Source organism: Rutidosis leptorrhynchoides, chromosome 11 (assembly GCF_046630445.1).
Source record: "Rutidosis leptorrhynchoides isolate AG116_Rl617_1_P2 chromosome 11, CSIRO_AGI_Rlap_v1, whole genome shotgun sequence".
NCBI classification, from domain to species: domain Eukaryota; kingdom Viridiplantae; phylum Streptophyta; class Magnoliopsida; order Asterales; family Asteraceae; genus Rutidosis; species Rutidosis leptorrhynchoides.
Genome location: NC_092343.1, coordinates 409,487,330 through 409,514,068, shown reverse-complemented (window position 1 = coordinate 409,514,068; position 26,739 = coordinate 409,487,330). Strand labels below are relative to the sequence as shown.

The 26,739-nt window shown below is 34.3% G+C and overlaps 3 protein-coding genes across 3 annotated transcripts; 1 reads left to right on the top strand and 2 right to left on the bottom strand.

Moving 5' to 3' along the window:
- The first annotated feature begins 273 nt into the window (after nt 1-273).
- LOC139877050 (pentatricopeptide repeat-containing protein At3g02330, mitochondrial-like) lies at nt 274-2,243 on the top strand. Its single transcript, XM_071864451.1, has one exon. It carries the CDS (start codon nt 506-508, stop codon nt 2,183-2,185), a length of 1,680 nt encoding a protein of 559 aa, XP_071720552.1. The 5' UTR covers nt 274-505; the 3' UTR covers nt 2,186-2,243.
- LOC139876215 (uncharacterized) lies at nt 2,230-22,284 on the bottom strand. The gene is made up of 13 exons (XM_071863502.1): nt 22,046-22,284; nt 21,170-21,539; nt 20,450-21,017; nt 20,254-20,294; nt 20,026-20,094; nt 19,775-19,875; nt 19,603-19,681; nt 19,403-19,501; nt 19,231-19,299; nt 18,866-18,915; nt 18,643-18,724; nt 18,189-18,283; nt 2,230-2,882 (listed from the first exon to the last, which is right to left on the bottom strand). Exons 1-13 carry the CDS (start codon nt 22,282-22,284, stop codon nt 2,780-2,782), a joined length of 1,965 nt encoding a protein of 654 aa, XP_071719603.1. The 3' UTR covers nt 2,230-2,779.
- A 2,552-nt stretch (nt 22,285-24,836) lies between these two features.
- LOC139876212 (uncharacterized) lies at nt 24,837-26,499 on the bottom strand. Its single transcript, XM_071863501.1, has 3 exons — nt 26,388-26,499; nt 26,180-26,290; nt 24,837-25,705 (listed from the first exon to the last, which is right to left on the bottom strand). The coding sequence occupies exons 1-3, from the start codon at nt 26,497-26,499 to the stop codon at nt 24,837-24,839; spliced, it is 1,092 nt and encodes a 363-aa protein (XP_071719602.1).
- Between the last annotated feature and the right edge of the window lie 240 nt (nt 26,500-26,739).

Below are 26,739 nucleotides of genomic sequence, written 5' to 3'. Positions count from 1 at the left end.
GGTTCACTGACGATGCAACAAACCGAATGTATTGAACTCTTTTAGGTACTTGTGAAGTTCTGTAAATGCTTATGACTAAGAACAAGCTCTAATGAGATTCTTAACAACTTAAGATTAAACCTGAATGCACATCTTTGTATAAAGAAAGCCCACTGTGTGAATACACATCATTTGAGATATCTAGTTTCTAGACCTGCAACTATTCACTGTTTTCATACAGATACCGAACAAACAATTACAAAATATGTAACTCAGATAACATTTATTATTAATTTTTTTTTTTAACGGCAAACACACACCAATTTTTATTCACCACGGAACTCGAATTCATAACTTTAACGTTAATGAGACTCTTTGATATCGCTGGGCCATAACCTCTTTCGTAACTCAGACTACAAAGAGGATGAAACAAAATAAGAAGCAAAAAAAACGTCAGTTCATGAAATGATTCTGAGCTACAGAGAGATTCATATTCACGAGCTCTCCTTGCAATCCAAATCCCACTATGTATCAATATAATAGAATGCTTTATAACTATAGGCCCTTCAATTACGTTTTTACATCATGTATTCACGCTTTCCCATTGAATACAGTTGGTCTGCGTGGATTTTCATTTGGCGCCCACAAACTGTTCGATAAAAGTCCTGAAAGACAAGAGTACGAAACGTTGGTCCAGGGAAACATGTTAGGTGAGAACCCAACAAAGTTTGAACTTTGCACTGCTCTTAAATCTTGTGCCAAGACACGGAACTTGTATCTCGGTTTTCAAATTCATGCTAGAATACTTCACGCGGGTTTGCACCTAAATTTGTTTATAAGTAGCGCATTAGTCAATTTCTATGCTAAATGTGATGCGATTGATCAGGCAACAATGGTATTCAATGGAATGGAGTTGCATGATCAGGTATCATGGACTTCGATTATAAGTGGACTTTCTCAAATTGGGCAGGGAAAAGAAGCCCTTTGTTTATTCAAGAAAATGTTGACAACAATAGTTAGACCGAATTGTTTCACTTATGTCAGCGTTATTAGTGGCTGTACGCAACAAGAATCGGTGTTTAAATGCGGTGAGCTTCTTCATGCTCATGTTATAAAACTCAGGTATGATCACAACAACTTTGTTGTAAGTTCACTTATTGATTATTATTCAAAATGTGGAAAGATGGATAAAGCTGTCATTATATTTGAAGAATGCCTTATTAAGGATTCAGTTCTATTGAGCACTATGGTCTCAGCGTACGCCCATAACCAACAAGGCGAAGATGCAATGAAACTTTTTGTGAAAATGCACAATGCAAATGTGAGTCTGAGTGAACATGCTCTGACCAGCATTTTGGATGTTTGTGGGGCCATGACGGTTCTCCACCAAGGACGACAGGTGCACGCTTTTGTATTGAAAACGGGTTCACATCACAATACGTTTGTGTTATCTGGTTTAATCGAGATGTACTCAAAATGTGGTAATATCGAAGAAGCTGTTCATGTTTTTGATCAAGCCGTTTACAAAAACAACATAATATGGACTTCAATGATATCAGCGTTCTCGCAGAGTGGTAGAGGTTTGGATGCTTTAGAACTTTTTGATCTTTTGGTGGCGGAAAATAGATTCATCCCGGATCATGTATGTTTTACTGTTGTCTTGACTGCTTGTAACCACGCTGGACTTTTTGAAAAAGGTGTAAGTTATTTTAAAAAGATGACATCAGATTATAATTTGGATCCTGAAATCGATCAGTATGCTTGTTTGATTGATCTCTATGCAAGAAAAGGTGATCTTGTAAAGGCAAAAACGATAATGGATGAAATGCCTTTTAATGCAAATTTTGTAATGTGGAGTTCTTTTTTAAGTTTTTGTAAAGAGTATGGTAATGTAGAGTTAGGGAGAGAAACGGCTTATAAACTATTTGAGCTTGAACCGCGTAGTCCGGTGCCTTATTTGATTTTAGCTGATATATATGCTGCTGCTGGTTTATGGACTGATGTGCAATTGATAAGGAAATTGATGGTTGAGAATGGAGTAAGAAAATATTTGGCCGGATCAAGTTGGGTCGAGGTTGACAATCAAGTCCATGTTTTCTCTGCGGGCGATTTATCCCACCCTCGTTCAAAGGATGTTCATTTAGAATTGAGAATGCTTAATTTTGAGATGCGCTCGTGTAATAAACAATCGTACCTTGGTACTTAGATATATTCGAGTACATTTGCCAAAAAACACAATCATTTGCCAACCTTTCAACCAGACAAGGCCTTTATTGCATTGCATCACTTTTTTGTGAACAATGGTTTCGTATAGTGTTCATGTAAACGACGAATCAGGGTATACCTGAGCTAAAAAGATTACAAACTCTAATAGAAGATATCATCATATCTATATATCACAATTAATTTTAATTTTTTACATTATGAGATTGTATATATCCTGTTCTGCCCATACTATCCTCTTAAACAGTAAGTGTCAAAGAGCGATTAGGATTCACACGAGAAGTCAATCTAAGTTAGCCTGATTGCAACAAACTGTCATCCAATGTGACTTTCAAGTTGCTCGGATCCAACTTGTTAATTTGAAAGAATCAGCTAGCCTCGAGTCCAATCTAGCAAAAAGAAGACACTTTGCATGTATCATATACAAGTAACGAGTAATCTTTTAAGTGGTGATTTGTTCACCTTATAAGGGAGTAGACAACCTCAAATTTAGGAGTATGCAAGAGACCTGAAAATTATATTATATCAACTAACAAACAAAAATCATAAGCTTCGGCCTCTTCAATGCAGGTTCGTTTTATGTCAGTTTGTTAACAGCCCTACGGGGGACCACAAACTTCTTGTGCAAATCTTTCAGCTGAGTTAGTATTTCTTGGAATGTTGGACGGAACTGTGGTTCACTGTAAACAAGAAACAAAATCAAGGAAGATCATATAATTAAGTCATCTTGTTGGAATATGACTTAAATTCAGCAAGTAGAAATTGTTTTCGTTTATTGTTGAGTTGGGGATAAATCTTGGAATCTTTTTGTTGTTAATAGACTCCAAGTAGTTGTTGGGTATTGTAGATAGTATAAATGAGAGTCTTAGGATTGCTGTTTTGTTAACAATTAAGTTCACAGAAATAGTGATAATATCAGTTAGGTGTGAGAATAATAATAAATATAAATAATATATAATGTTATAAAAGTAATAATTGAATGATAATTTTATTATTATTATAGATATTGCATAGTATATTTTTTTGAGTATAAATAGGTGTGTTGAGTTAGAGTTTATTGTATGTATTTTTTGGTTAACAAAAACACTCTCTCTCTCTAGATTCCAAATGCCACCAAACTCTCATTGTACATTTTTCTATAAATAAAAAATCAATTACTCATACCTTTTGTTCAACCTTTGTTTTCTCCGTTTTACAGTATCTCTATCTCTATATACCTTCTACAGTCAAGAACCACTAAAGGTAGTTATAAGCCTACTGAATTATAACACGTTATCAGCACGATTATCTCAACATTTATACTAAATATGGTTGGCTCTGCCACCTAACTAATATATGGTCGGTTATACCACCTAAATGATATATGGTCGACACTGTCGCCTAATTTACATTTATGTTATCTAACATTTATTTATGTATACTAACATTTACATTTATGTTATCTAACATTTATTTATGTATACTAACATTTACATTTATGTTATCTAACATTTATTTATGTATACTAACATTTACAGTTATGTTCACTAACATTTATATTTATGTTATTTAAGTTATATATGGTCGGTTATACCACCTGAATTATATTTTCTGTAATCTAACTCTTATTAACTTCACTAACATTTATATTTATGTTAATAAGACCTCATGATTGTACGCAACACGTCATTTGACAACACGGTACTTTATGTACGCAACACGTCATTTGACAACACGGTACCATGGGTCGAGATTAATTCCGATCAATACGAATACGATTGGGTCTTTATATGTTATCTAACATTTATGATTACTTATGCAATTAATCATTATTTATTTCATGCATACTAATGTTTATCCTTAAAAGTAAATCTTAAAAGTTAAAATAAGAAAAAGTAGTTTGTATTTTTATTAAAAGTAAATTTTAAAAGTTAAAATAAGAAAAAGTAGTTTGTATTTTTATTAAAAGTAAATCTTAAAAGTTAAAATAAGAAAAGTAGTTTTGTATTTTTATTAAAAGTAAATCTTAAAAGTTAAAATAAGAAAAGTAGTTTGTATTTTTATTAAAAGTAAATCTCAAAAGTTAAAATAAGAAAAAGTAGTTTGTATTTTTATTAAAAGTAAATCTTAAAAGTTAAAATAAGAAAAAGTAGTTTGTATTTTTATTAAAAGTAAATCTTAAAAGTTAAAATAAGAAAAAAAAATCTTGTCCTTTATATTACTCATACGCGTTTTGATATAGTGACTTTATTCGTTAACGTCAACTAACGACGTTACAACGGTCATATATACATAACGGTTGTTAACGTCAACTGACGACGTTACAACAACTATATTTTTCAAATATAAAATAAACATCTCCGTTTTCACATTTTCACAAATCAATCTTCATTTTTCAGATTACTACTCTCAAAAAGTTTTTGTAAAAATGATTCACACAAGAATGATTTTTCCTATTGTATTGGTCATATTAACTATCATCATTGTTGCTAATATACCACCGGGTGAACCTATATTCTATCCTGCCCTTGTGGTTTTATTATTTGTAATCATACCATTATTCTGTTGTTTGCTACTTATGAATTTAAAATGATTCTAATTTCATTTTATTATTTGTCTATGAATAGAAGTTGATTATGATTATGATTTATGTTATTCATCTTTTTTGATAATAGAAAATGTCGAATTTGAAAAGGCTTAAATTTGCTCATTTAGAACAAGTGGGAACAACTACTTAACATGGGTTATGAATGTAGAAAAACATCTCGAATCAAACGGTATTTTAGAAATCCTGAATGAAAATAACAATTATTCCGAACAAGAGAAAGCAATAGTAAGTATTTTTCTTAGCAAACATATTGACGAGTCCTTAGAATCCACATATTATATGATCGAAAATCCAAGTGTATTATGGAAAATACTCAAAGATAGATACGATATTAATTATCAAAAAAAAAAATAATAATAATAATAATAACGGTGATCCATGAAAGAATAAAATTAAAGATATTAGTAGACGCTCTTATAAGAATTCCGTAGATTCTTATTAATGATCTGGTAACGTGGATCATCAGTCTAGTATTTCTTGAATACATGAACATCTTGTTTAGCTCTACAAATAAGTCCCAAAAGAAAAGAAAACGAGAGTGAATCTGTTGACAAATCTTGATTAAATTAACCCTGACTGTAACATCCCGCGTTTTTTCCGTTAAATTTATTTTAACACCGTCTTTTTTTTTATATATATATAATATCTTCCGTTATTTAATTATAACGACACCCGTTTACTCTAGCGTTTTTTTTTTTTTTTTAAAGTATTCGTTTGGTTAATTCACGCACCCGCACCCGAACTAGAGGGACCATTTTTGCCAAGTGATCAAAGGTGTGACTAGGTCAACTAGTCAACACCCTTTCTCCTCCATTCATTTATTTTCATTTCATTTTCATTTTTCCTTTAACACTTTCAACTTTTCTTTCAATCTTCATCATCAAGAATCATCATCTACTTACAATCGATCAAGCTTCAATCAAAACAAATTATATATTCGTGATCCTCTCTTCATCCTCTTCGATTTGGTACCAACTTCATCACATTTGGGTAACATTTCTAAAACACTAGATTTCTTTAAATTCGTGTTCTTGACTTATAAAGTTGTTAATTAGTGTCTATGGCTCATTGTGATGTCGTGTATGTAATTTGTATGCTCGATTTGTTGTATTTGGTGTAACTAGTTCATTATGAAAATTGCTTGCTAAATCTTTGACTTTGGATGATTAAAAGTTGTTTAATTGTTAAAGTTCATGTATTAAATGTGTTACTAGCATCATTAGCTTCAATTTGATGTGGAGGATGATTAAGAAAACTTCAAAAACATGATTATTGATTTTAAGATGTTTGACTAGGGTTTGATAGTTCTTGACATGAATTTTTGGATGCTTGAATGTCATGGAATGTTAATTGTTAGTGTTTAGTAGTAATGTATGCTCCATTACCTTCAAAACGGCATATCATATGTGTGAATTGGTTTCCCGAAACTCAAATTGCATTTGATGAACTTGAAACCTTGAAATGAACGTTTAATGATCACTTGATGAGTTTTCGGCTATTGTAAATGATGTTGTCGTCTGATGATAAGTGCTTAGTTGTGTTCCTTGTCAAAAGAGCTTTCCAACGGTATAAGATACGTCTTCTAGTTGTTTACGGTTTGCGTTTTGTGGTTGTTTGAAGTTTTGACCAAGACTTGAACCTTGAAACTGACCAGGTGCCAGACCACGTGTTAGGTCGCGGCGCGACACCCCTGGCCGCGGCGCGGCATAGGCCGTGTCCAGCTTCTGTCCCACTTGTCCATTTTACCAAAAATGTTTGGGATGTTCTAGACCTCCAATTCACTTGCAACTTGTTTTAACATGCTTATATATGAATAACTAGCATAGAAAATTTGTTCGAGACTCGACCCGAACATGTTGACTTTTTCGTTGACTTTGACCCGACCAAGTTTGACTTTTTGTCAAACTTAACCAAATACTTATGCAACCTTTCTAACATGATTATTTACTAGTATCTTGCATGAAACTTGACAATTTGATTCACATGCTAATATAATCGAGTCGTAACGAGCCATAGGACTAATTGAACATCTTTGACCGTTTGTGTTTACCGTTATTGATATAACCTATATGTTTAGGTCAAGACTAGCTTTGTCTTTGCATGCGTCTACTTGTTGAAGTACTTTATTAACTCTTGCACTCAAGGTGAGATCATAGTCGCACTTTTACTCTTTTTGAACTTATATTGGGATGAGAAAACATAAACGATTCTTTTGAACTAAGTGAACACAAGAACGGGAAAACAAACATTCTACATACGAGTTTAGAACAAAAATCCTCAATTCGATTATCATTAGTTACACTTGCCGGGTGTAAGCGAGAACTTATGTTATATGGCCATATGGGTTGACAACCCTCATCTTTGACGGTTCGCTACCGTCTACGGATGAAATATATTTTCGAGAATCAGTGTTTGTTCTAGCACTAAGTGATGGGGTATACAATGGAAGGAATGTTAAGCTTTGATAATTGGGTGCTCGTGAAACAAACTTTTGGAATGTATTACTATTATTTCATTGATGCAAATCTTGTGGTTGACTTGTACTTACTTACTTAAACCTATGATTTCACCAACGTTTTCGTTGACAGATTTCTATGTTTTTCTCAGGTCTTGCACAATATGTGAAACATGCTTCCGCTTACTATTTGATACTTGCATCCGATGTCGAGTATACATGCATTTCATGGAGCGTCTTTTGACTTTACTTTGAACCGTGTCGCCTAGATTTCAATCGTACTTATAACGTTGTAACTTAACTTTTGGTTGAACAATTCTTGTAAACTTTGAAACAATCTTTATTTTGAAATGAAGGCGACATATTTTGGTCAAACGTTATCTTAAAGACTTATAATCAGGTAATGGGACCCACGTAGCCGACGCCGTCACTTGACGATTTGTCGGGGTCGCTACAAGTGGTATCAGAGCCTTGGTTGTAGGGATTTAGAGTTCATTTGTGTCCACCCCGAGTCATAGGGTACATAGGTGAATCTAGACTACAACCGGCATATAGACTGAAGTAGGAATTATTTGACTAATTGTGCATTTATACTCGAACTCTTCTATCATATCTAACTCGTATTCGATCTTGATCTTACGTTGATAAATTTTGTTGATGCGCCACCTTGACTTTATGAAGTAATGTTAAATGCACATGAGAATTAGGGTAATATAATTTCCGGGACTATATTACGGTGATTCACATGGACGTTCCGACATTATGACGTAAAGAATTTAAGGCGAGTCAAGGAAAAATTTCCTCTCTATCCTATTTCCATACTCCGGTTAGTATTGTTGAAAATACTAACCAACGATATTCTTGTCTCATGAAGGAACAATGGCTCACCAAGGTCAACACAATACTCCTCTCGAAACTCTGGAACAAGCTCTTCAACGAATGATAACCACCGCCGTGGGTACGGCCGTGGCCGATCACTTTTCTAACAACAACAATCATGGAGCCGGTAATTCAATCGAGGGTTGCTCCTACAAGAACTTCATGAAGTACAATCCTCCCACTTTCGATGGAACCGGAGGACCGGTTACTCTCACCCGATGGTTTGAACAAATGGAGACCGTTTTTAACACAAGCGGTTGTCGAGACCAAGATAAGGTCAAGTTTTCCACCCTCACCTTCACCGGCATTGCTCTCTCGTGGTGGAACACGTATGTACAATTGGTGGGGAGCGATGAAGCCCACACACTCTCTTGGACCGAATTAAGAGAAAGAATGATCACCGAATACTTTCCGCGCGACGAGACTCGAAGGCTCGAACAGGGTCTAAGGAATTTAAAAACAGTCGGAAATGACCTCGAAGCTTATAATCAACGGTTTACCGAACTAGTCTCGATGTGTCCAAATCTCATGACTCCTGAATCCCTAAGAGTCGAACTTTACATGGATGGCCTCCCTAAGAGCATTCAACACAAGGTAATGACATCTCAACCCACTAACCTACAAGAGGCTTTAACAATGGCCCGCCAAGCCTTAGAAACGGTGAATGAAATGGAAGCACCGGTACCAATGGTCGAGAACCACCCGAGTAACAACAAAAGAACATGGGAAGCCTCTCAATCAAGCAACCACAACAATAACAACAACCCCGCCAAGAAGCCTTTCGCCTCCAACGACAAGAAAGGCTATACCGGAAAACTACCTTTTTGTAACGAATGCCACAAGCATCACTTTGAAGGATGTGGCAGGTTTCACCACCGGCGCCAAGGACCCGTCGCTCGAAGGATGCCCAACGCACACAGAACGGGTGCTTGCTTCGAATGTGGCCAACTGGGTCATTTTAGGAATGTGTGCCCAAATAAGAAAATCAACCCCAACGCACGCCGTTGAACCTTCAACATCGACACCTAGGATGCCCGGAACGACGATGGACTAGTAACGGGTACGTTTCTTCACAACAAAATGTATACTTCATACTTATTCGATTTCATTACCGTTAGACGTTTTATAACCAAGTCTTTGACTCGTGCTCTTTGCAATCCACTTTTTCCCTAGACACTACTTAGGCAATTTAAGCGACCAACGGAAAATATTGTGTGCCTATAAATATTATCGGAGGATATACGTTAAGAAATTTAACTCGAGACCAATAGAACTAAGGAACTCAAAACCTATTCATTAAGGAGAAATTGTTGCCCTACATTTATGTATAGATTATTGTGAACTAAGAAATTTTCGGTTGTAAACCGATACCCTCTCCCTCGCATCCATGACCTCATGATTATTTGCACGAATCCCGTATATTCCAAATCGACCTCCGTTCCGGTTATCACCAATTGGGGGTTAAGGGAGACGATGTCTCCTAAGCCACTTTCCGAACTCGCTACGTTAGTTGTAAATCTCTCTTAGTACCGTTTGATTTATTTAGGGCTCGCCCGTATCCATAAACCTCTTGAACCGCGTATGCAAATTCATATAGACTAATCTGTATTTATAGATGACATCTTAACTTATTCAAGTAAAGAAGGAAAACGAACAACATCACCATCTTAAGCTCGAACTTTTGAGAAAAGAGCAGCTTTATACCAAATTCTCCGAGTGAGAATTTCTGTTGAACGAAGTCCAATTTTCTAGACCATGATGTTAAAGGTCAAGGCATTACAATCAATCTCGAAATCAAGCCCCATGTAATCAGGAAACTCTCCCAACTCAGACTTGTATTCGTAAAATCTTAAATCTCGTCTATTTTTACCGAAGATTCATTTCTGACTTTTCTCGTGTTACACGACTTTTAAACTCGTTAACTCACTAAGGAAAACTTTAAACCTCTTCATGTCTGAGCCTTGAACGTGATTCTTCACACCAACCTTCCTAGCTAAATTCGTATAGCACTAGATGGAACTCAAACATGGAAATATTTCTACTTGAACGCCGAAAGGCATACTCTCTCGTCTCAAAAAAAAAAAAAAAAAAAAAAAAAAAAAAAAATTTTCAACATAACTAAAATTCGTTATTTTACACGAAGAATTCGAATACTAAATTGTGGATCCGATCAAACTTCTCGTCATCACGTACCACACTACATACCTCTGTTATTTCACCGTCACCGTCTGATATTACTGGAATTTAAGATAACACACAACCCAACGATACTTCACTCTTCTTTGATTTAACGTCCTTGTGTTTCTGATAATCGGCCAACCACTATTCAACCCCGAACTATACAACTACGTGTACTATCTCGTTTCTCTTTCAAACCTCAACTTTTGACAACTAGAGGCACGATATGGCAACCTCGATGTGTAAACTCACTCTACTCTAAGTTCTCATTTCACTCCTATCTTTATCGCTCGCACTTCCGTATAAGAAAACTTCTTGTAACATTTCCCAATGGATAGAGAAACTCTTCATATTACATTAGTATTCGCCACGAGGGTGAATAGTCCTAACGAACATTTTTCGAACCCTAACTGACTTGTTCAAACATATCTTGAGAGATTCTATTCCAACACGGTGTATCTTTGTCAATTATCCCGTATCGAAATACTCGTTTCACTTCTAGTTTTACAAGAAACCTTGGAGACCCGCTTAGACATGAGTACCGCGTACCACCCACAAACCGACGAACCAAGCAAACGAACGATTTACGTCTTGGAAAGACATGTCACAAACTCGTATTGTCACCTTTAGTAGTTCTTCTTACAACGACAGCTATCATTCGTATATTAACGCAACACTTCCGAAACCCTATATGACCGCAGATGTCATACCCCTGTTCATTTAACCAAAACATGTGGCAAGCAAATCACCGAATCTGAACTCCATCAAGAAACAACAATTGAGATCATTCAAGTCCGAGAAGGGCTCGAGACAACCCATAGTCACCAAAAGAGTTATACCAAACTTAGATGAAAACCTCACAAAAATCCCTATGTGTAACAGTGTAATATTGAGAACCTGCACCTTGGAAAGGTGTGATCCGCTTCGGGAATTAGGGAAAGTTAAAACCCGCGACACGTTGACCCTTTTGAAACCTTGGGGCGTATTGGAACCGCTTCCTACCGTTTAGAACTTCCGACTCAATTAAGTTTCCGTTTACCTTACTTTTCGTGTAACAAACTTAGAAACGTGTCCTGCGGAACAGGAACGTGCAATCCTGTTAGATACCTCAACTATCGACGACAAACTTCTCTTCATAGGAAACCGGTTGAACTTGTGGGTCGTGAAACCAAACCTTGATACTACGTAACACCCCCACTATTCGGGTTCGTGGAATACCCAAGACAGCACCTTCACTCAGTCGTAGAGTTACAACACTAGGTCTCGAGTAAGAGACATCGGCTATTACTTCCAACTAAATTTCGGGACGAAATTTCTTCTGAGGTGTGGATAATGTAACATCCCGCGTTTTTTCCGTTAAATTTATTTTAACACCGTCTTTTTTTTTATATATATATAATATCTTCCGTTATTTAATTATAACGACACCCGTTTACTCTAGCTTTTTTTTTTTTTTTTAAAGTATTCGTTTGGTTAATTCACGCACCCGCACCCGAACTAGAGGGACCATTTTTGCCAAGTGATCAAAGGTGTGACTAGGTCAACTAGTCAACACCCTTTCTCCTCCATTCATTTATTTTCATTTCATTTTCATTTTTCCTTTAACACTTTCAACTTTTCTTTCAATCTTCATCATCAAGAATCATCATCTACTTACAATCGATCAAGCTTCAATCAAAACAAATTATATATTCGTGATCCTCTCTTCATCCTCTTTGATTTGGTACCAACTTCATCACATTTGGGTAACATTTCTAAAACACTAGATTTCTTTAAATTCGTGTTCTTGACTTATAAAGTTGTTAATTAGTGTCTATGGCTCATTGTGATGTCGTGTATGTAATTTGTATGCTCGATTTGTTGTATTTGGTGTAACTAGTTCATTATGAAAATTGCTTGCTAAATCTTTGACTTTGGATGATTAAAAGTTGTTTAATTGTTAAAGTTCATGTATTAAATGTGTTACTAGCATCATTAGCTTCAATTTGATGTGGAGGATGATTAAGAAAACTTCAAAAACATGATTATTGATTTTAAGATGTTTGACTAGGGTTTGATAGTTCTTGACATGAATTTTTGGATGCTTGAATGTCATGGAATGTTAATTGTTAGTGTTTAGTAGTAATGTATGCTCCATTACCTTCAAAACGGCATATCATATGTGTGAATTGGTTTCCCGAAACTCAAATTGCATTTGATGAACTTGAAACCTTGAAATGAACGTTTAATGATCACTTGATGAGTTTTCGGCTATTGTAAATGATGTTGTCGTCTGATGATAAGTGCTTAGTTGTGTTCCTTGTCAAAAGAGCTTTCCAACGGTATAAGATACGTCTTCTAGTTGTTTACGGTTTGCGTTTTGTGGTTGTTTGAAGTTTTGACCAAGACTTGAACCTTGAAACTGACCAGGTGCCAGACCACGTGTTAGGTCGCGGCGCGACACCCCTGGCCGCGGCGCGGCATAGGCCGTGTCCAGCTTCTGTCCCACTTGTCCATTTTACCAAAAATGTTTGGGATGTTCTAGACCTCCAATTCACTTGCAACTTGTTTTAACATGCTTATATATGAATAACTAGCATAGAAAATTTGTTCGAGACTCGACCCGAACATGTTGACTTTTTCGTTGACTTTGACCCGACCAAGTTTGACTTTTTGTCAAACTTAACCAAATACTTATGCAACCTTTCTAACATGATTATTTACTAGTATCTTGCATGAAACTTGACAATTTGATTCACATGCTAATATAATCGAGTCGTAACGAGCCATAGGACTAATTGAACATCTTTGACCGTTTGTGTTTACCGTTATTGATATAACCTATATGTTTAGGTCAAGAATAGCTTTGTCTTTGCACGCGTCTACTTGTTGAAGTACTTTATTAACTCTTGCACTCAAGGTGAGATCATAGTCCCACTTTTACTCTTTTTGAACTTATATTGGGATGAGAAAACATAAACGATTCTTTTGAACTAAGTGAACACAAGAACGGGAAAACAAACATTCTACATACGAGTTTAGAACAAAAATCCTCAATTCGATTATCATTAGTTACACTTGCCGGGTGTAAGCGAGAACTTATGTTATATGGCCATATGGGTTGACAACCCTCATCTTTGACGGTTCGCTACCGTCTACGGATGAAATATATTTTCGAGAATCAGTGTTTGTTCTAGCACTAAGTGATGGGGTATACAATGGAAGGAATGTTAAGCTTTGATAATTGGGTGCTCGTGAAACAAACTTTTGGAATGTATTACTATTATTTCATTGATGCAAATCTTGTGGTTGACTTGTACTTACTTACTTAAACCTATGATTTCACCAACGTTTTCGTTGACAGATTTCTATGTTTTTCTCAGGTCTTGCACAATATGTGAAACATGCTTCCGCTTACTATTTGATACTTGCATCCGATGTCGAGTATACATGCATTTCATGGAGCGTCTTTTGACTTTACTTTGAACCGTGTCGCCTAGATTTCAATCGTACTTATAACGTTGTAACTTAACTTTTGGTTGAACAATTCTTGTAAACTTTGAAACAATCTTTATTTTGAAATGAAGGCGACATATTTTGGTCAAACGTTATCTTAAAAACTTATAATCAGGTAATGGGACCCACGTAGCCGACGCCGTCACTTGACGATTTGTCGGGGTCGCTACACTGAGCTACCTTGAGACTTGAATGGTTTGAATTTTCTAAGATGCCTAGTTTTTTTTTATGTATCACTCATAAATAAATGGTTTTAGACCATAACGCATATGTTTTATTAAGTGTTATCTTTTATGTACTTCAGATTATAACTTGTTTGCATGTAATATAATTTGATTATCTTGCTGAAATATAACTCATTATTTGCTTATCTTATTTGAAGTTTTAGTATGAATCCTGCAGAAATACAACATCAATTAAATGGTAAAGTCCTATGTATTGCAGATAGTAGTAACATACACACTATGATCAAATCTAAGAAATATTTCATTGATTTAAATCAAATGAGGGAATTATAAATACTATATCAGCTCTTGCAAACTTGATATAAGAAACGAAAAAGGCAAAATTTCATATTACCAAATGGTACGAATTTTTTGGTAAACAATGTCTTGTTTTCTCCCAAATCAAAGAGAAATTTGTTAAGTTTCTCTGATATATATCATAATGGATATGATTATCAGTCAATGATAATCGAAAATGAGAAATATCTATGTAACACCGAAAAGCGCATAGGATTAAAAGCGCATATGATAAAAAGCGCATATGATGAAAAGCGCAGCGCATATGATTAAAAGCGCATATGATAAAAAGCGCATATGATGAAAAGCGCATCGCATATAATTAAAAGCGCATATAATGAAAAGTGCATATGACGAAAAGCGCAGCACATATGATTAAAAGCACATATGGTGAAAATGATATATGATGAAAAGCACATATGGTGATTAATGAAAATCACATATGGTGATTAATGAAAAGCACATATAGTGATTAATGAAAAGCACATATAGTGATTAACGAAAAACACATATGGTGATTAATGAAAATCACATATGGCGATTAATGAAAAGCACATTGAGAAATAATCACCAATGTTTCTTGAAAGAATTCAAGGGTATATATATGGACCAATTCATCCATCATGTGGACCATTTTTCTAATAGACGCATCTAACGCATGGTCTCATGTTTGTGTGTTATCAAGCCATAATATGGCATTTGCAAAGTTTCTTGCACAAATTATTAAATTAAGAACACATTATTCTGATTACACCATTAAAAGGATGAGACTTGATAATGCTGGTGAGTTAACATCTCAAGCTTTTAATGATTATTATATGTCTACAAGGATTGTTGTTGAACATCCAGTTGCTCATGTGCATACACAAAATTGGTTTAGCTGAATCAATAGATAAACGCTTACAGCTAATAACTAGACAATTAGAAATGAGTACAAAACTCTCAATATTTATATGAGGACATGTAAATTTACATGATGTGACATTAATTCGCATTAAATCAAGTGCAAGTTATAAATATTCTCCATTACCAACTTAATTTTGGTGGAGACCAAATATTTTCCATCTTAGAACATTTGGTTGTGCAGTGTATTTTTAATTGAACAACCACAACAAATGGTTCCTCAAAGAAGGATTGAAATATATGTTAGATATGAAACATCTTCAATCATAAGATATATTGAACCCATGACGGGTGATGTTTTTGAAGCAAGTTTTGTCGATTGTCACTTTAATTAAACATTGTTCCCTATATTAGGGGGAGAAATGAAATATAAATAAAATGATGTTTCATGGTGTGAATATCAATTAAGGAATATTGATCATCGCACAAAAGAATGCGAAAAGAAAGTTCAAATATAATGCATATGCAAGAACTTGCAAATTAATTACTTTATGCATTTAAAGATACAAAAAATAAGTGACTAAATCATATATACCAGCAGTAAATGCTTCAGCTAGAATTGAAATTACAAAAGCTGGCAATAATGTCACTCATGAGTCTTTGCTACGGCAGAAACGTGGGAGACCAATTGGTTCCAAAGATAAAAATCCTCGAAAAAGAAAATCAGCTGATAATGAGGTAAAAGAAAGTGTTCAACAAGAACCACAAATCAATACTCCTTCTGCAGAGGATATTGATAAATGTAAATACATAAATTGCAATAAATTATGCAATATTATGAAACTGAAATGAAATGAAAAATCTTGATGAGATATTTTCATATAATGTTACAATGACATCATGAATAAAGATGATGATCTGGAACCAAAATCTGTCATTGAATATCAAAATAGACGTGATTGAACTCAACGGAAAGGAGCAATACGAGCTGAATTAGAATGGCTCAATAAAAGAAAAGTTTTTGGATCAATCGTTATCACTTTTAAAGATGTGAATCAATGGGATACAAATGAATTTTTATCCGAAAAGAAATGTGCAAATGAAGTTACAAGGCAAAACTAGACTTGTAACTCAAGATTTCCCACAAAGACCAGAAATGAATTAGGAGAAAAACTTATCCTCCTATAATGAATATAATTACTTATTAGATACTTAATCAACCTGGTAGTTATTTAAATGCATCTCATGGATGTTGTTACTACTTATCTGTATGGATCACTTAATAGTGATATATATATGAATATACCTGAAGGGTTAAGGTATCATAAGCATCTAATGCAAAACCCAAGGGAATATATTCCATTAAATCACAAAGATTTCTAAATGGGTTTATACAATCGGGACGTATGTGGTATAATCGATTAAATTACTACTTGATAAGAAAAGGGTATACATATAAACTTATTTGCATGTGTGTTTTATAAAAACAATGTTCGGATATGTGATCATAGCTGTTTATATCAATTATCTTAAATAAAGAAATCTATGAAGCCATTCAACTTCTAAAGAAAAATTTTAAAATAAAAAAAAATCAAGTATTACGTTGATTTACATATTGAGCATATAACTAATGACTTACTTATACATCAAACAACTTATACCGAAAAGATTTTAAAATATTTTAATATGGACAAGACAAAAACCATTAAGTACTCATATAGTTGTTAGATCTTAATATTGATACTAATCCATTTCATCCTCTAGAAGATCATGAAGATCTTCTTGGTTCAGAAGTTCCATATTTTAGTGCAATTGGGCTCTTATATATCTTACAAATTATACAAGATCTGACATTTCTTTTGCAGTTAATTTGTTGACAAGGTTCAGCTCAGCCCCTACCAAAAGACATTGGAATGGGATCAAACAAATAGTTTGATACCTTCGGGGAACTACTGATTTATAATTATTTTATTCTAACGAATCAAAACAAGATTTGGTTGGTTATGCAGATGCAGGTTATTTATCTGATCCACATAAAGCTAAATCTCAAAATGGATATGTATTCCTAAATGGAGGTACCGCAATATCATGGCGTTTTCAAAAACAAACACTTGTTGCAACATCATCAAATCATGCCGAAGTAATTGCATTACATGAAGCCAGTCGGGAATGTTTTTGGTTGAGATCAATGACACAACTCATTACTGATTCTTGTGGACTAGAACGCAATAAAAGTTCAACAACTATCTATGAAGATAATGTAGCTTGCATAACACAGATGAAAGAAGGGTATATCAAAAGTGACCGAACAAAACACATACCCCCTAGATTCTTCTCATACACTCAAAATCTCATTAAGGACAACCAGATTGAAATGAGATATGTTCAGTCCAGCAAAAACTCTGCTGACCTTTTCACCAAAGCACTTCCAACTGCTATTTTTAGAACACACGTTCATAATATTGGCATGAGGCATGTTCAGAAGATGTAACAACTCAGGCGTTGCCTACTTGAGGGGGAGTCAACTCTATGCTGCACTCTTTTTCCCTTAGCTAAAGTTTTATCCCAAAGGGTTTTCTTTAGCAAGGTTTTTAACGAGGCAGTACTAGTTATTCACTAATAAAATTATCATCCAAGGGGGAGTGTTATAAAAGTAATAATTGGATGATAATTTTATTATTATTATAGATATTGCATAGTATATTTTTTTGAGTATAAATAGGTGTGTTGAGTTAGAGTTTATTGTATGTATTTTTTGGTTAACAAAAACACTCTCTCTCTCTAGATTCCAAATGCCACCAAACTCTCATTGTACATTTTTCTATAAATAAAAAATCAATTACTCATACCTTTTGTTCAACCTTTGTTTTCTCCGTTTTACAGTATCTCTATCTCTATATACCTTCTACAGTCAAGAACCACTAAAGGTAGTTATAAGCCTACTGAATTATAACATATAATAATATATAAATATAAATTAGAAGTGAATCCTCATTAGCCAAAACAAATGAACAATATATAAATCAACCTGGACCAACAACTTTCGATAAGAGAAGCCCATTGTGGATCAACGTCTTTCGGAATCTCTAGTCGTTGATTCATGAACCCTACAGCTCCAATAACCTGCAAGTATAATAACTGTAAATAATATATACAGTTTCTACCTCATTGACTTTGTAGGTCAAACAAACTTCCAGCCTCCAACGCAACATTAATTCTTCTTATTCTTATTAGTAAATGTTTAAATAACATTGAAATGAAAACAGCCAGGGATCTTCCTATGGGTCGGATTACTCACGCTCCCGGGTTGTCCGAACAGGGAAAACCTTCTACCTTCCTTCTAAATAACATTGGAGTTTATAACAAATACAAAAACCATATACACTTTGATGTCAAATACAACCATTATACATATCAATTCAATTTAAGTATTAAAATAGCTAAGTTTGAGTTTGAAGTTTAGTATTGTTTGAAAAGAATACCTGCATCGAGTTGAGAGTAGCCCAAGGGATTTTTGCAGTGGTAATTTCCCACAATACGACACCATAGCTGTATACATCGGACCTACAAATCTCCAAGAAAAGTTTAACCTAAACCTGACCCGAACTGGCTTACGTGAATATATTACTTTACATGAGTTTTAGTTGGATTCGTCTGTCCAACTATTAACTCATATTGACTATAAATAACAAGATACTGACTTACTTTTCATCTGCTTGCTCGTTGCGAAGAATTTCTGGAGCCATCCATTGAGACTAACCAAAAAAAAAAAAAAAAAAAAAAAAAGGAAAAAGCAAGATTTTAACTAATTATCCCATGCTATAATTTATGAAAGACCCACTTTAAAAATGATTTTTAGTATATAAATTCCTGATTATCGTCAAAACAATGTTATGAGTTCAAATGGAAACACCTTATAAAATACCAAATAAATTGTAAATTGTAAGTATTGTTTAAGAGAAGCCAAAAGGCTGAATAAAATCCAAATAGAAGCTAAAGTAAAAATAAAAATAAAAAATTGTTTCGTTTGGAATAAAAAAGACATTAATATAGAAAGAAAATTGCAGTACCGTTCCTGTCCCGGTCGTTGTTGTCAAGTAAGTTTCTCGTTTGATTCGGGAAAGACCAAAATCACCAACCTATTCAATTGTAAACAATCTAAGATCATCTTATTCAGAAGGAAAAAAAAAAGATAAAAAAAAAAAAAAAATACAAAATCAAAATCAAACTCAACAAACACACCTTCACAGTCCAGTTCTTGTCAACAATAAGATTAGAAGACTTGAGATCACGGTGAATGATAGGCGGTTGGCAATGATGAAGATAATTCATGCCTTGTGCCTATTAAAACAAACAACAATCTAATACTAGCCGAATAATGGACATTTTAATAAGCAAAATAATTGGTCAACAAAAAATAATTTGTGCAAAAGAGTACTTACAATATCCACAGCCATACGAACACGGCGTCTCCAATCCAATTTTGTTGTGTTTCGTTGAAGTAACCGGAACAAACTTCCACTACAAATGAAAGAAACAAAAACTTACAATTTTTAACTTCGTCCGCCATACAATTTTTTTTTCATTATTTAAAAATATAGAAATTAAAGTAACCGTGGAAGGAACTCAGTAACAATGCATAAATGCTGAGGCGAAGTTACAGCACCCATGAACAGCAAAATATTTGGATGACGAAGCCGTTTCATTAAGGATACCTTTAATCAACACAACATGATTATGTTACATAAAAATCTTAAGCATATGTTTTTTTTTTTTTTTACAAAAAAAAAAAAAAATAAAAAAAAAAATGGTTCAACTGATCTATTAAAAAAGTGGTGGAACTGATTCATTGATAAGAATATTACCTCTTTTCTAAAAGCTAGTATGACGTCATCAGAGTATTCTTGCTTAGTAAAAATCTTGACTGCAACATCCTGCATATAAAGAAGATACAGTGATGTCGAATTAGTATTTTGAACAACCAAGCATCATAACTCTTGAAGCTTTTATTTTTTATTTTTATTTTTTTGAGGACACAAAAACAATTAAGGATGCTTTTAGCAAAAGGTATTGGGAAAGGATGGAAAACATACTGATCCATACCACAGTGCATGACATACTGTCCCATACGAACCTGTAAAATTGTAAGTAACAAGTCAAACATCAAAAACAAGATAAACCCAATTAAATTTCAACTTAGATACATTTGAAAAAATCTTTTCATTCAATGAAAGAGTTGTTCGAAAGAAGAAGATAAAAAATGAAAATGTCCAATGCAATTTGCTATACCTTGTCCAATCTGTTGTCCGAATATCAAGTCTTCCCACGAGATCTCAAAATCTAAGTTGTCGATATCAATATCAAATTTACTTATATAATTACTGTTTGTGCTCCCGCTCCCAGAGCTACTTGGGTCACAAGAAGACGACCACAAACGAGGAGCTTCATTAGTATTACTACCACTTGTACTTTCATACACTTGATTTTCAACTTTTAATGATGTGATAGAAATCGAATGCGGACCGTACTCTTGTTCTTGATTATTATGTAGCCGAGGCCAAGTAAATCGACCCGTTCCGTCACCTTCATTTTCATTACTTTTCCATGCCCGTGAAATTCCTTTTTTACCCATCCATATGGCCTGTGCTTTTGAAGATAAAACTTTATGGATTGCGGGTCTGTTTTCACTCACCCCATTAGAATCTGTTGTACCATTTTCGGTAAAATGATCGCCTGTTGAAAAAGCATCATGCTTGTGAACAAAATCGGCAACATCGGAATGATGATTAACACCATTCAAGTCACCGTTATCCAATTTGTTCCCTCCCGTTTTCATTCTTGACTTAACCTTGGAAGCCTGTCTTTGCGATTTCAAGGATCAATAGGCAACTTTGCATAACATATTTTTATTGAAGTATTCGACTAATTACATTTTTAAGTATATCAAGTACAATGGTCTAAAATGCTAATTACGTGATACAGAATACAAAATAGACTTATATTACTAACCAAATCTGAAATCTTTGAGACGATTGCAGTATGTAGAGGTTGTTGAGGATCAAATCCAAATTTGGCAGAAGAAAACTTGTTAGATCGTGGCCTCAAATCTCTAAATGCGCGAGCATCGGTACACACGCATAAAACACCGCTAATTATTCCATTCTCATCACGGGATGGTGTGAGGGTAGTGAAAACAGTAAATCTTTCCCAGTTTCTATTTCTAACAGGAAACTCTCCGGACCAGCTCTCACCTATTGCGGCCCGTTTTATAATAAGAGTAGCTAATTCTGCATAATTAGGCTCTATAATAAGGTCAGGTGCAGTTCTCCCTATAGCTTCACCAACAGGATAACCAAAAAGGTTTTGCGCCGTTTGATTCCTACATAATTCCAATACAAGCCCACTCAAGCTTAATATCTTTGGACAGAATTGTAAATTTAAATGATTCCTGCAAACTACTTTTAGATATTTTTATAGCGTTTTTGCAACCATTAGGTTCAAACATCACTAGTTGCATATCTTATAGTAGCAGTGACTAGTAGTTGACCCTATCATCATTAATGAATAAATAGATGTAGTAGAACTTGAATTAGTTGAGGAAACTTAACAGGCAATTGATGTAGAACCACTGCATTCTTAAATATAATTTGATTTGATAAGATTAACAGAAGAAACAGTTCAAAAATCACTAGTAGCATATCTTATAGTAGTAGTGACTAGTAGTTGACCATATCATCATTAATGAATAAATAGATGTAGTAGAACTTGAATTAGTTGAGGAAACTTAACAGGCAATTGATTTAGATCCACTGCATTATTATATTTATTTTGATTTGATAAAATTAACAGAAGAAACACATATAATTGAATGATATAAAGACTGACCAGTAGATAATGTGACGGTTAAGATCGAACATATGCACCGATTGACCCATTGACTGCAATATATTCACGCAATCACTTTCCGTCAGATTCACGCCGACTGCATCGCCGTCAGTTTTCCGATCACCAGAAATCGTCAATAGCTTAGAGATCTTTTGCTTAAGGTATGCATGATCTGTCTCTAAATTCTGTATCTTCTTTAATAGCTCAACTGGAGTTTCTATTTTCGTATATTCTTCCATTGAAAAATCGTTAATGCTTTAAACTCTGTGTATAATAACCTAACTAAATCTATATCTATACTTTATATATATATATATCTATCCACTGAGCGATCCTATTTCAATATTTATCTTTAATTTAATTGTTCTGCAGAGTTGATTAATGAGATATGTTGCGTGTCATATATGAAATGAAGCTATATCCATCTGCTTCTTTCACTCCCAAAACCGTTTATCTCTTGATATTTAAATTGTCTACTTTTATGTATTTACTCCCTATAGTATTGATAACTATCATTTTTAGTATCTTACTCCTATAAAAAACTGATTTCAATAAAATATATTCTTTTTTGACATCAGTTTGGGATCACTGACCTCTCGCTAAAAGAGGCAGACCACTATCAGCCGAGCTACAATTCAATGTTATTTCAATAAAATATTATGACTCGATTAATGTTGTAGATTCGTGAAAGTTATATTAGGATAAGACAAGAAATACAATTTCTTTTGATAATAAGAACGGAAAACAAATTATTTTTCACAATTAAAAGGAATGAAAAATGGTTAATGGTAGTTGAAAATGAAAAGGTTTAACTCCTCATTTTTTTTCGAAAGATACTGATTGATATGTTTGCAGAAAATTGGTTAGGACACATTATCAAGTTAGTTCGAACGAGTCTACATTGAACTCAACTATATAACCCTTTTGCTTTCAGTTAAATCACAATTAACCAACATAATAATTATTGATAACGTAAAATCACCTACACCTCGATCGCCCCCGAGCTTTTTCGTGACGACGGTGACGTCATCCCCCTTCCCACACTTTCCCCTCGACGTCACATTTTGAAGAACGGCGAATGGTTCACTTAGTCCGCTCTCGTGTATTTATTTGATTTTTCGTTCGAGTTTAGGTGATTCGAATGAGACCCACAATTTATTATGATGATGATATTGGCGTATTTTTAATTTTTAATAATAATAATAATAATAATAATAATAATAATAATAATAATAATAATAATAATAATAATAATAATAATAATAATAATAATAATAATAAAATAATAATAATAAAAATAAAAATATTTTTCAATCCAAAATTAGTGGGACCATTTTTTATGAAGTGTGCTATGAATGTTACAACGATCCGGTACGTAGTTATTTTTGAAAAAAATGGTGATGTATTGTTAATGTAACAGTTATTTCTGTGTAAAAAATTAGTGTCGTTTAGTGATAGTCTAAATGAACTTAAATTTCATATCATTATCACATCAACATATCTATAACTGACTCGTAACTAACATAAAAGCAAGAACTACATATCATCATAAGTATTAATGTAACAGTTATTTCGACGGTTTTTTCCGGGTGAAAAGTGCCATTTTTTCCGGTGATTTAATGACAAGTGATGCGAGTAGTTTTTGCCAACGAAGACGGACGAAGGTTGAGGAGTAGTGGAAAAAGAACTGTGATTTTAGTGATTCCCAACTCCCAAGTACAATCGTACCATTTTAAATAGAGACTATTTTGATGACCCCTAAATCAATCGTACGCATTCAATTTGCATGGTAAAAACAAATTTATATATTACTATTTTAATGATTTAATGTATGAATGTGTTTAAGTGTTTAAAATAGTCATATACTCCATATGATATTATGCTTTTGAAGTGGTTAAATATGTTATTTGAAATGTTAAAAATCGACTTATATGATATTATCATATTTAATTGGGTATATATGTGATTTTTTTAGATTAGGAAGGGTAACTAGTTGTTGAACCCTCGCTTCGCGCCGAGGGTTCGATTTTCAATGTATTTTATTGCGTTTAGTTTGTAAAATTATTTTGTGGGTAAAGAATGATTTGGTTGAAGCGCAACTCGAGTCAAACTAAAAGATATAACCCGTGAAAGATTTAAATGTTATTTTATATTAACAATATATGTTCATCTCCGCGCTTAGCTATGTAATTATCGACTTTTAAAAATTTAACACAAAATCACCGTGTATGAAAAGTACCCCAAATATTTAGCGTTTTTTAAAAAGCGTCCGTTTTGCGTATAGTTAGTGACATTGTGTTCCTAAAATTATTTCGAGTTTAACGATGGTGTCGGAAAAATTTAACTCGTTGCGAGCGAGAAGATATGACCCGTTGAATATTTGAGTGGAGTTTATTTAAGATTTTTTATGAAAATGGTTATTTGACACTTTACCCCCTGTTTGGGGGTCGATTTGAATATTTGAAAAAGTGTGGGGGTCTTTGTTGGTATAGTGAAATTTAATTAGAATTAAAAAAAAAATGTAAAAGGACGGAAATGCACCTAGTTACTATTCATCTTTTTTGTCTATTAGATAATATAGTAATTATAATGTTTGTCCATTTTTTACGCAATAAAGGGCGATAGTCTTTTCACTAATAAAGGGTGATAGTTCTTAGTCCCTATTTTTTTTTTTCAAAGGCGAAAGATGAATTTTATTAAAACCGATTACTTCATCAAAGCAATGAAGATAAACGGAAATGATTACAAGCAAATAAAAAACATTACAAAGTACACTTGAAGAACTAAGAGACTATAAGCAAAGTAAAAACAGATTTTGCTCCCAAACATAAGCTTGTAGGCCGTGAACCAACTTGAGATTTGTCGCCCAAAGAAAGCTTTTTAACTTGACGTTTCGAATCACAAAGGAACGACATGGAACGGTACCATTGAAGACAACATCATTCCTAGTCATCCAAATAGCCCAAATAGTAGCGGGACCAATCAACTTCCAAAACCTTGAAGCTTTAATACCCATACCGTAATACCAATCAAAGGAAAAGTCAACAATAGATCTCGGGATAACCCAACGAATGTTCCACCAACGAAATAACTCCGTCCAAATACTTGAAGTCCACTTGCAATGAATTAACAAATGATTGACGGATTCCACTTCAACCCTACAAAAGACACATACCGATGGAATATTTGAAGGAAGGATATGTCTTCTTGCGAGGACATCTTTGACCGGTATACTATCTTTAATAGCGAGCCAATGAAAAACCATGATTTTAGATGGAACGTTATTGCCCCAAACGACTTTGGGCCACACAGGATGAATAACATTGCTCGACTGAACCAGCAGCCTAATGGCATCTGCAATAGAGAACGCCTCGGATGGGCCTGCAGCCCAAATTAATTGATCCGAAACAGAATCCAGTAGGGAAAAACGAGCGAGAAAAGCGTGAAGTTGTTGGGCTTTGAGGCGATTAAACTCGGATAAAGGAAAAGATAAATGAAGATTCCAACCAAGCTGTCTAGTAGAAATATCAGGAGGAAAACGAAAACTTTTTACACAGCTAGTTTTCTGCTCACTAATGAAAAACAAGGAAGGGAAATCATCCTTCAAAATACGACCACCGGCCCAAGGGTCGAACCAAAACAAGATACTCGCCCCATCTCCTAATTTCCACTTCCAAACATTGGATCCAACAATACACTGAGCGGGGTTGGTATTTTGGATATTTATCAAATCTCTCCATATTGGCGAAATTTGGGAATTATGAAGCGAGGATACATTGTTCGTGATTTTACCACGAAACGAAGGGCCAAAGGAGGTAACAACCAAGGATTTCTATAAGAATTGTTGTTTGGAATCTAAGCGAACCCACCACTTGGCTAACATATCGAGGTTTTTTAGTCGAAGCAGAGTGATGCCTAAACCGCCCAAGTCATTAGGAAGACACACCGAGTCCCATTTCACTAAACACGTTTTCTTTTTAAGACAATCACCTCCCCATAAGAAATTTCTACAGTACCTTTCAAGTTGTTTTATGATGAACACCGGTGCTTTATAAATTGACATATAGTGAAGAGGTAGGTTAGAGATTACCGCATTGACCATAACGAGTCGTCCTCCAAACGAGAGGAACCTACCTTTCCATCCGGCTAATTTGCGTTTGACTTTATTGATAACCGGCTCCCACATTGACACTCTTTCTCTAGTAAGGCCAATAGGAATACCAAGATATTCCAAAGGAAAGTGACCTACTTTACAATAAAAAAATATTCGAGAAGGAAATCATTTCTTCTCTAGAAACATGGATCCCATACATGGTAGTTTTATTTGCATTCATTTTAAGACCGGAAAGTTGAGAAAAGACATGCAAAATGTACTTGATTCGGTTAAGCTCCTTTGCATTTGGTTGAGCAAATATAACCGTATCATCGGAGAATTGAGAGTGGTTCAATATCATATTGGGATTAACACAAAAACCTTCGAGCTCATCGTTAGATAGATCTTTGGAAAGAAACTTACTTAGGACCTCCGCGACTATGATAAACAAGAAGGAAGATAGCGGGTCTCCTTGTCTCAACCCACGCTTCATAATACCCTAGCGAGAAGGAGAACAGTTCAAAAGAACCGAAAAGTTAACACTTGAAATGAACGTCTTGATCCATAGAATAAATTTAGACCCGAAACCCATCTTGTGCAA